Source organism: Mesitornis unicolor, unplaced genomic scaffold (genome assembly GCF_000695765.1).
Source record: "Mesitornis unicolor isolate BGI_N332 unplaced genomic scaffold, ASM69576v1 scaffold24359, whole genome shotgun sequence".
Lineage (NCBI taxonomy): Eukaryota > Metazoa > Chordata > Aves > Mesitornithiformes > Mesitornithidae > Mesitornis > Mesitornis unicolor.
The window spans coordinates 23,305-34,765 of record NW_010207082.1 but is presented as its reverse complement, the minus strand read 5'-3'; the positions used below and the strand labels follow the sequence as shown (position 1 = coordinate 34,765).

Genomic DNA, 11,461 nt, shown 5'->3' with positions numbered 1-11,461 from the left:
ACAGTGGCAGGTATGATGTTGAAGAGTGAGGTGGACCGTGAGCTGTTTCTTGGGCCTGATTCTGACCTCCTGCTTGCTGGTTTCATGACAGTGCAATACCAGAAGGAAATTCCAGGGTGGGATTAGGACCCATGTTAGGAAAGTTAGCCAAAATGGGTGGTTATGATGCAACGCGAAAGCAATGATACAGGTAGGTTGCTGCTGGCACAGATAAAAAGCACCCACTTGATTTTATCTTCTGAGTTACATCATCATAGATTATGGCCTGTTAAGCATCCTAGAAGCTTTTAAGTGTGGTTTCTGAGAGGCTTTGCTCTTTAGGAGCCTGTTCTTTTCTCTTCCGTCTTTCACACTGAAGGTTCTGAAGTGGCCCAGGAAACCATGCTGTTGTGCAGTGGGTTGGTGGCAGTCGGTGAATGTGACATAACATGTTGCTAATGGTGTGTTCTGGCAGTGTCAGCTCCAAGGCTTGCAGTTTCAACTCAGATTACAGGCTGTGCCTAAGAGGTTTACAGCATAGCTCTGTGTGCTTCATTAGAGTATAAAACCAACCAAGCCTTCTGACCCTAAGACTTGATAATTGTAGCCACCAACTCAGTACAGGTCAGAGACTGGAAAAAGGGAAAATCTACCAGAGCAGGGGGTTCTTGTCAAAGTAAATGCAGCCATTTTAGTGACCCTGTGTCTGTTTGGTCTGGGGCTGCAGTGGTGCTTTTCTGTCTGAGATTGAACTCATGCAGCTGCACCCTCTCAGTCTGTGTAAACCTGTGTCCCTTGTCTAAGGGCAGAAGAGGGCAGACCTCCTCTGTAGAGCATCAAGAGAGGCCAGGCTGCTTTCTGCAAAAGCTTTGTTGTGAAACCACTCAACAATGAAAGATTAAATGCCCACCAAAACCTCCTTTCTGAAGGGAACAGATGGGTTGTCCTCTTTGCTGACAGAGAATTCCTCTCACAGTTCTGGCACAGAGACCAGCTCTGAAAGGACATTTTAACTTCTGATACTGAGGAGCTGAAGCTGAGGCCAGGGTGATTACAGTTACTGTAGCAGTCCACACCACCTTCAGTGAGGCTTTCCTGTCATTGTCTAACCTTTTTTTATGGAAAGGTCCTTCTGAAAACGTGGAGGTCTCCTAGAGCAACAGCTGGCAGGTCCATGAATTTTAAGATCATGGCTTTATAGTAGTCTGCATGTAGTACTATGCCATGTCCCTTTTTATGCCATGCGTATGGCTATATGGGGAAAAGAGCTGTTTCCCTTCCTTCTGCTGAATGAGCCCACATCACGAGAGCTCTCTTCTATCAGCGTGTTGCTAGGCTTCACTGCAATCACATTCAGATACATGGAGCTACACCTTTTCAGTTAGTTTAGTTGATAACACACTCTTCAGCTGCTGAATTTGATCACCAGACCAGGGGGACAATTAGTTGAGGCAAGGTGGGGATAGGATTTTGTGCATGGTAATGAGGTGAGGTGCCAGTGCCCTTTCAGCTTTTTCATTTTGGTTGATTGGGTTAACCTGGCACATCATAGAAACATCAACATTAGTTGAGATAGAAAGTTACTGCTTCTGAAGCTTTTGCAGTACCTGGCTTGTAAGAGCTTACTACAGAGCTGATGCTTAGAGACACCATCACCGCGCAACAGCAACATTCGTCTTGTGAAAATAATGTTTGTGCAGGGTGCTAGTCCCATGCTTCACTATTCCTCCAGCTAGTAGAGAATTCCATTATTTTACCTGCTTGGGAAAAAGGAAAGTAAATTTCAGGTATTGACTATCCTAGCACATAGTGTTTGAGATACATGGGGATATGTTAAAATATGTTAAACCTTGGAATGAAGATGGTGTCCTCTCAGTTCTGTTGTCACGTACTGTCATTTGAAACTAGACTGTATGTGTAATAAGTCTTGGCTTGAAAGATCATTGTCTCACTGTGAGATTGCCTGTTTCTTGCGGCGCCTTTGGTGCCCCTTAAATAAATAATAGTGTGTTTTCCATGCATTTTTATCTTGGGACGCTGCAGAATCTATAAGTAACTTCTGCTTAAGTGCCACTCAAATTAGCGGAATACGGAAGAGGTCATTATGGAAAAAATAGGTGATTACTGTCAAAAAGGACCATTTTCCTTCCACCAGCAGGCTCCAAGTGCTGTGTGTTCATTCCCACCTCGCAGGATGTATCACATGGTTCCATTCACCTCCATGTGAATTTAGTGATTAACCTCACCTAAAATTTTAATTTCTCCTGGCCAAACCTTTTTGGATTTCTCAGTGCTGTTTTGGTGAGATGTATGTGCAGTGACTAGAGGTACTGCTTTCTGCCTGCAGAAGTGACATCTCCAGCTTCTAAATAGTCTAAAACCAAGACCCACTGCTCCTGTTCAGTAGGGCAGAGTGTAGTTCAAGGTCAGTGTCATCTAACTTATCAGCTGTTTCTCAGAGGCTGATCTGCAAGAAGGATTGTTATTGCTAGGAGAGTTACGAATCATGGGGTTTGCATACTGTTATGACAGCATAAGATTGCACAAATAATCATAAAAAGTTTTAGTGAGAACTAGGCTAGATAATGCTTGATGGCGGGGGGTGCAGTGATGCCAAGGTTGTAAAACTGTATGAAGATGGTTTGTCGTGAGGGGAATGAGCTCTCAGCTGCCACACGTGGTTAAACATCGATTCTGCGCTGGGAAGATCACAGAAATACAGTGTTAAATTGAAAAGGACGAATGAGTTTTTCTGTCAAGCATGGCAAGGCATTACAGGATAGTTTCAAAGCATGATCAACAAAGAGGAATTAGGCCTTGCTTACACCTTTAGAGGGTTTTGCTGGCAAACCTATGCAAGCTGATTCTCTGCAGACAAAACACATAGCTGTATCTACACAGGGATTTTTGCTGGACAACCTGTACTGACTGGGTTTATTTTTTATATGCACATGCTTTTTTAACCAGTTCAAGTGAGTCTGCTCATGTGATTGGTAGTCCTATAACTGTTTTGGTCAAAGTTTTTGATTTCTACTTCTTTACCAAAATGATACCTGTGCAATGCCTACTGTAACCAAATCAGGGCAGCTTGCTAAGCCATGAGCCCACAGGAGGGTTTCTATGTTGGTATAAGCCACCCATGTGCTCACTAGAAGGTATCCTAATTTAAGCAGCGTAAACAAGACTCCTGCCTTTTCCAGGCTCTGTTGACACCGGCTCACTTGTCCTGGAATAACTGTAACCGCACAAGGAGAATTGCATACTTAAAGTAAGGTAATTTCTGGATGCAGACTAGGCCTTGAGCAGCCCAGCTGTCTGCTGTTTCAGAATTTAGGGAGCAAGCGAGAAAAGCCAGGGAGGAAACATGTGAGTGTGTGTGGGATGGGATGAAGATTAATGCATCATTGAGCCTTGGCAAATAAACTGAATCACTGAATCTTTAATGTAGATTAATGTCAGATTTCATTAGTCTTTGTTCTTTGCAGAGGCTTGTGTACTTGAGCGGATTCACGGAAGTGCACAGTTTTTAGATACTTCTGTGTAGGTTTTGTTCATTTGTATACAGTTATCCCAGAAGCTGTATCCATCATGATTTGATAAGCATAATGAAAATGGTCGTTTTGGTTGAGAATTCTTCAGTCATTTTTATTCTGCTGCTTTTGCCAGCTCTAAGGCAGATAATCAGATATGTCTGGTGGTGTGTCTGAAGAGAAGACAAGCTTAGGTTGGAAAGGAAATGTAGCAGATGTGGTAGTTACTGTGCACCTCCTTTCAGCCCAATTCTGTGTGAGCATCTGAGCACTCCCTTGAAGCTCTCATAATTGTTCATTACAACAAGAATTTATGTGCATTCAATTAACAGTTAAATGAGTTCACCAACGTTAGTACTGCAAGTCAGGGCATGTTGGTATACAGAGGAAGTTGGTGATTCTGAAACTGATCTCACTGTGACTTGCTTGGGAGCAGCACCTGGAAAATGATGGGGTGACTGCAGTCTTTTCTGCCACAACAGAAGTAAAAACCAGGATAGACATATCCAAACCTAATCAGGTTTAATTCTCCCAGCTGGAAATGAATCTGCTGGTGTGTGACCCACAGCGTAAGGATAATCAGGACTCTTTGTGAGTCGGTGTCCTCCCCAGAAGGTGTTAAAACTCTTCTGGTTCCTATGGCTGGACCATTAAGAATCTGCAAGACGCAGAATGTGACCTCACACCCGGGGACCAGTGGCTGCGTTTTCTTTGTTGCTCTAGTAACTCCAGGGATCCTGCTTTGGAGAAAGGTTAAGGCTGGTGAGTAAGTTTTGGATAAATTTCAGAATTTCATGTAATTTCTGTTTCATGCTCTGAGGTGTTCCTTTCCTTTTTTTTTTCTTTTTTTTCCTTTTTTTTTTTCCTAAGTGCAGCTCGGCAAACTAGAATTCTCACTTCCAAAGCCTCAACTTTTTTGTTCTTTCCTTAGATTAGTTTAGAGCAAAAACCTGAAATAAGTGCTGGTGAGAGTCAGACTGAGAAATTTTAACTCGATTTCTAATACAGGAATTGCATTTACTATTTTGAAGTTTAATATTTAGCATTGCTTAGGTAGGAAACTGTTTTTTAAGGATTTCTTAAAAGCCAGTAAACTTATAGAACTGTCTTTTACTAAATCCAGAAAAGTGTGGCCACAGTAGGGCAGCTATCAGTTTGAACTCTTAAGGATAGCTGTTTGCTGGTAAAAAAGATTGCTCTTTTCAACTTCCACAACCTGTTTCTAGTTTCTGGCACAGTTTTTCCTCCAGTAAGCCTGGCTGCCTTACAGAAGTGTGTGGTCTAACTCTCCAGAAATAGGTGTAAAATGTGTGAAATGTGCATGTGTAACTATGTACACATTGTGCAAGTCACCCCACACAATCCAAATTTTATGTGTAAGCTGTGTATTATATACTATATTCATAACATACCCTTCATACTACAGATTTATGCTAAAAGTATCCTAATGTTTCTGACAGTTCATGTGTGACTTGAATGCAATCCATATTTCTTGGAGGAGCTAATCTAAGCGGTTTATTTTCCGATACTGCTGATAGGGCTATATCTCTAGATGTCACCGCAGTTGAGATTCTGATGGTAACATATTGTTTATGGGTCACTGCCTTTGTCTGAAAGAATAGGCTGGAACAGAATAGCAAAGGTTAATTAAGTTTGTCTATCAAGGAGGGACAGATATAGATGTCTCTTGTATTTTCTGTGCTAGAATCAAAGTAAGTCAAGGCAGGGTATCATAGACTCATTTTTCCCTTGTGCTAGAAAATATGCTTAGCTGGTTTTAGGAATGAAAGAAAGCCATCTTGGGCAGTGCAAGTGCAGCAGTAGTTGTGAGGGGTGAGCTCATGGGCCGTAGCATTGCAAGGTGGGATAGCAGCAGCAGCCATGGTTTACAGCTGGGGAAACTGAGACTGGAAAGTGTTAAATAAATTGCCCACAGTCACACAGCCCGCAGGTGACAGAGTAGAGATTCCTGGTGTCTGGATTTCCACTCCAGTGCCCAGTGGATGCGTTCTCGCCACCTGTGAATTCTGTCATTTGCAAACACCACCACATAAAAGCAAAATGCGATTTTATACCCCCCTAGAGCTGACTTTATTTTTAAGATAAAGGCAGAAGGAGAAGACCATGATAAAACTTTTAACAGAGTTTCTCTGATGTTTCCATAATTACTGGTTTTGTTCTAAGGCAGCTGTTGATGAGTCATGGGTAAGACAGGCAAGGAAAGCCTGGGTGAAGTGATTTGGCCAAGATCAGGTGGCACACCAGTGCCAGAGTCAAAGGATAGTACTTTGATCTCTTCTGTTGCTCTGAATTTTTTGAAGCCCTTGTCACTCAGGATTAGCATTTGCAACTTCTCGCTACTTGTTCTTGGAAGTAAGCCCCACAGTCAGGGTGAACTACAAATTGTAAAGGTGCTGCTAAGAGTAACACTGGCTTGCTCGCAAGCAAATTGCGGCTGGCAGCTTCTGCAAAGAAAATAATTACCTGGGTGATGTTTTGTCTGAATAAATCATCTGGGAAGAGCAGGACTATTTTCTAGTTTCTCAGGCTGGAAAAAGTGAGCTACCACTGGTCCTGGTCCCTGCCTTTCCTCTTGTTTGTCTCTGGTCTGGCTGCCTCTTCTCCTTGGCTCTCCCTCCATGAAGATGATGTGCAGAGGTTACACAGATGCTGCCAGGAGCTTAGTAGGAGGAGCTGGGCTTTATGTTGTTCTTCCACCAGCTTTTGAGAAAATTTTTTCACAGGAATGGTCTGAACCGAAGCAAGTGCATTTTCCTTGTGCTTCTCTGGTTTGTGCTACCTATTCTGTCACTGTTGGGCACTGCTGTAGGGCTGCACTGACTGTTGTGCCCTGTGATGGACAAATCCTGCTTCCAGCTTGCCTGTTTGTAGACGAGCTGTAACTGCCTCTTGATTTCCCATACTGCCTTTACAAGGGAACATGGAAAGAATTTTTTTTGCGTGTATGGTCTTTTAATCAGCCCGTATTTAGTCCTTCATGGGTTATAAGCATCCCACTGTTGTTTGCAGTACATCCTTTAAAGAGTTACTGTGTGCTGTGTTGTACAGTTTAGGGTAACCCGTAGATGTTGAATAGACTAAATGTGCTTCTCCAATGTCAGTGTCTCCCGCTGAAGTCAATGAGGTCCTTGGTGAATCAATCCTGCAGCTGGGGCAGGGCATGGACAATGTGTGGCTGGGAGGGGATGCACTGTGAGTGAGCAGCTCAGGTGTCCCGGCTCAGGAGCTCAGCTTGCTCTCTGTAAAGGGCAAGTGCATGCCCTTCTTTTCCACAGCACTTCCTCTCCTGAAACTTTACTTGCACTTACACTGCATAGCCTGTGGTGGTATAAAGCAGAGTGGCTTTTGGGACCATCCCAGCCCTGCCTGTCTTGGCCTTGCTGTAGGGCTGGAAGGAGCAAGGGTGGCAGGAGGAGACACCAGCAGGCCAGGCCTCTTCTCCTGATCCCAGCATGGCCCCAGGACAGGACCCAGGGAAGGATCCCAAACCTGGCACCTGGCTGCAGCGTTTGGAAGGCCAGACTGCCCCAGGTTAGAAATAACCTGAATATTCCAGGGCCTCCCCAGGGTTGTTTTTATTGCCCTTTCTGGCACCCAAAAATATGCATGGACTCTCCAGAGCTGCAGGAGTTAATACAGAGGAAATATCCCTTCTCATGGGGAAATTATCTCCTAAGTCCCCTTTTCAATGCAGCGCTAAGGTCAAGAATTTATATGACTGGTTGTTTTTTTATTGTTACTGTAAAATAAGATTGCTAAGCACTATAAAAAGGAAACCTTATGGTTCAGATTTACTGCAGTGTGTATTCTAAACAGTTTAATAAAACAAAACCAAAAGCTTTTAGATTTTCTTCAGCGGTTAATACACAGCATATTCTTTGCAGAGCCAAGCTTCTGGCTGTCGGTCGAACTGTGGTTCATAGACTTGGTGTGGGTAATAAGATTATAAAGCATGTCTCTTGATAGCCAGCTACCACACACTAATAATAATAGTAGTAATAATTCATTGCATCCAGAGATTTTAGGTGAGTTGTTTTTTTAAGAAATGGAGAAAAACTCTTAAAAAAAGGGTTTGAAAGGAAACAGGTCACTGCATCCAGTCTACAGAGAGAGGAGTAATGCATGTGATCCTTTCAGTGCCAGCGAGTCATCCCTCCATTTTGTTACAGCTCACATCATGCTGTCTCCTGCAGGTGACCTTTTCTCAGTTGCACATGTGCAAATGTGGTTGTGCAAGGGCGAGATGGAGATGTGAGGACCATAGATGCTGCCCACAGCCCTGCCCCACCGAGGGGAGGAAGACGTTGTGTGCAAAATGGCAGGCAGAAAGGAGTCTGCTAACTTTTTTCCCCAGTACTTCTAGAGGTGTTGAGCTTTGGAGATCTGCAAATTCAAAATGACATTTGGACTAAGCTTTTGGGTAGTTTGTATTGCTCGTCCATAACTCCAGGGCAGTGGCAGCCTGGGTTTTGTTGGGAGAGTCTGTGCAGAGCACAGATGTCTGTTTCCAAGAGGAGACTGCCCTTTCTCAGAAGAGCAGAGGAAATGTCAGGGGCTCTTTTGAGTTCAGTCTTCCTTGGGAGGGCAAATTAAATTTTTAAGAGCAATTTTCTGTTTATTATGGGTGAAACTTCAGTGCATGTTGAACTTTTCTGCATGAGAAGGGTGCAGATGGTAGAAAAATCACCTTTTAAGTATTGCTTTAATTTATAATAGAAGAACTTTTACTTTCTCAGACTAAGAGAACGTCCTGCTGATCCCTCAGTACATGTGCAAATATGTGCGACTGTGCTGCTGTCAGAAGACAGGCAGAGGTGTACTTTGCATCCTGTAAACAGCCACTGCTTTCTCTTGACACTTAATCTCACTGCAACTTGGCTCCACATGGAAAGGGGGGTGTTGCCCTCTGTCTCAGAGAGTGCCAGCAGGATTTCATGTGTCTCGAGCCACATTAATTCCATACTAAGCATACTAAAATGAATATTGAATTACTAAGAGGAGCCCCGGAAAACAAGGGGTGACTGCATTCTGGCTGCTTCGCTGGGAAGTCCCTGTGGCTCCCTCTGCCCAGACCAGACTCTGGGGATCTGCTGGCATGGAGTGGCCTTGTGGGACAGCAGGTCCACCTCTTGCCTCCACTGCTCCCTGGGTGTGAGATTTGGAGGCTGGGAAGGTCTGAGGAGCAGGGCTTGATGCACGGCTGGCTGGGCCCCGGGGGAGCCACAGTGGAGCTGGCACAGCTCCTCTAACCAAGGCAAGATGCAGCTGAAAAGGCTGTCAAGCTCTTCTGCTTATGAAGAAAAATTCTAACAGCACAGCTGAATGTGCAGTGCTGTTGGCACTGCTACGTTTATACCTGGTACAGAACTGTTGATATTATTTTCTCTGCTCGGAAGCTTTCCATCTCACAGTCATTCACTGCCCAGCAGACTTAGGGAGACCAGGTGGTGTTACATTTCCTGGTGAAAATCTTAATCTTGTGAAGTGTTTTGCTGCATTTTTTGGAGCACTGTAGCTGCATTAGGTTATAGGGCTTTGCGATGAATAATAATAATAGTTCTTTCACAAAACAAAAATTTAAAAAAGCATTACTGTCCCTCTAAGGAGATCAGTTTTGTTCAGGGCATTGGAGTAGGATAAACTTTGATTTCTGAGTGCTGCCAACTTTGTTGTGGGCTGCAGAAGGGAGAAGGTGTTGTCTGGTGGACACTATGCTGACACAGTGGATCTGCTATCTGGTGTCCGACTGTGGCTCCACTACAGGCTTCCCATATAGTCTGTCCACAACTTGGCTTCGCTGTGTAACCCAAGAAAATATTTTTCCATCTTACTGATCTGTAAGAAAAGCAGTGTGCTCAGTAGCCATGGAGCATATCCCGAGTGAGTCGGTTGATAGGATTGTCCTCCTTAGCCATCCTGTAGGTCTCTGGCAGAGCAGTTACCACCAGTCTGAAATGGTTTATTCTCAGTGTAGGGATGGGATAGACACATATAGTCTGACACTGGCCAGGTACAACTGAAGGGGTCTGGAAAGCTTCCCATGGTGTTGTCTGTGCTGTAAGCAGGGGATTTACCAGGAAGCTCCTTGCAGTGAAGGGTACATGCTTGTGTGCCAGGTGCAGCTTCACCTGAGGTAAAATAAACCAGACATAGGTGTGCTGGTGCTGCTAGGTCTCATCCTGTACCCAGCCAGCTTGTGGCTGAGCAGAGTGAGTACACCATGAGCAAACCAAAGCAAAAACCCAAGGCCAACATGTCAGGATTTAACTCCCCATCCACGCCCTGTGACCTCCTTCAAAGACGTGTGTGTGGGGGGCAGCAGGCTGCCAGCGCAGTGCCAGGGCCCAGCTTTCACAGCCTGCTCTTGCCCTTCTTTCTCCGACAGGTGAAGGGCGTGGAGAGCCGCTGCACCGTCAGCTCCCAGTACCGCATGTGCTCCTACTACCCACCCGCTTCCTACCTGGGGCAGGGGGTTGGCACTCCCACCTGCCCCCCTCAAATACTGACCTCTGAGGACGTCCCTTCCTGCTCAGAGTCAAAAGCAAGAGGTAAGTGCACCCAACAGGGTGTCTGGGACCATCTTGCAGACACTCAGGAGGTGTGGCTTGCTGCTGGGAAAGAAGCTGGGCATCAGAAAGTAGGTGTTTACAAGATGGTGGCCATTTTCTGGAAGGCTTGTGGAGCAGTGGCAACCTAGGACTGTTACTATACAGTAGTTCAAGCTTGTATTTCAGCAATCTCATGGTTCAGGAGCACATTTGGTCATGCCTTTCTGCTTCTGTTTATGTCTCCCAAGTTATACGAACAGTCACTTGAGATGCCATCTTTGGTGCTCACCACATGGCTCCCTCACAGGAACAAAAAATTATCTCCCTCAGCCACAGAATTATTATTATCATTATTACTATATCTCAGAAATGCTGTCCATTATTTTCTCCACTGAGCCTTTGCTGTCCTCTTCCTTCTGAACCACATGTGGGACTATTCCTGCATCCCAACCATGTCATGAAACCCTTTGCAGACTTGCTTCCTTGTTTGCCTTCAAACTCATTGTGCTATTTTACTTAATTTAAAACTACTGCAGATATTTTTGTCTTTTCATATCCAGTGTTTCTTGGCTGTCCTAAGGATTACTATAGTCTGCAATAATTTTCAGGATAGCGCTGATGAGTCTACCACCTGTTAATGTGGCCCTGCTGGAGTGGACTAACCCCATTGAGCTGCTTCCCTGTCCCTGGAACAAGACAGTAACTGATGCTAGAGAAACAAAAAGAGAAAGAGAGTAGGGTGGTATTTCTTTATATGTCCAAAATCCTCATGCTTCAGCAGCATTTGAAGATGTCCTGAGCTGCTGACTGCTTCTGAACCAGCAATTTGGTGTTAATTTCAGTTACCAGCAGCAGACCTGCATCCGTGAATTGAGCTAACCCTTCCATAAGCTTTTCACACCTTTTGTCTTTCTGTAGCAATGAATTTGATGGTTTAATTTTGTGTGATCTGTGGGAAGCACTTCTTTTTGTTTTCATTACACCTGCCAATTTTTGTGTGTGTGTTCTGGGTTTTTTTGAGGTTTTTTTTTGCACAGAGTCACATCACTGGCCACAAGATCCATCCTCATTTGCTTCTCTGGTGCCCTTATACATTGAAATTAATCTTCTCCTCTATATCTAATGTAATGATGTGTGTTGCATATGTTCCATAATTGTTTTCAGTCATAGCCTTTCTGTGGCTGATGTCCCAGTGTCTGTTGCATTTGTGTTGTGGTGAAAAATGCAATGGTTGTGTCATGACAGGGCCTTAAGGACTCAAATGAAGTTTTGGAAGGTGAGGTATGTATAAAGTCATACTTGTTGCTGGTGTAAATCAGCACTGAACCCTTGAATTCAGTAACTCCAGAATGATTTATGCTGAGGATGTGGCTGCTCTTTCAG

General features: G+C 44.3%; 1 protein-coding gene across 1 annotated transcript in view; it reads left to right on the top strand.

The window, feature by feature from the left end:
- Positions 1–10,078, top strand: part of DMRT1 (doublesex and mab-3 related transcription factor 1) — a gene marked incomplete at both ends in the record, with an annotated part of 10,377 nt that extends 299 nt beyond the window's left edge. Inside the window, 2 exons of the mRNA XM_010192017.1 lie at positions 5,845–5,882; positions 9,916–10,078. Of these exons, the coding sequence (XP_010190319.1) occupies positions 5,845–5,882; positions 9,916–10,078 (201 nt within the window). The remainder of the gene's footprint in view (positions 1–5,844; positions 5,883–9,915) is intronic.
- Positions 10,079–11,461: the final 1,383 nt, after the last annotated feature.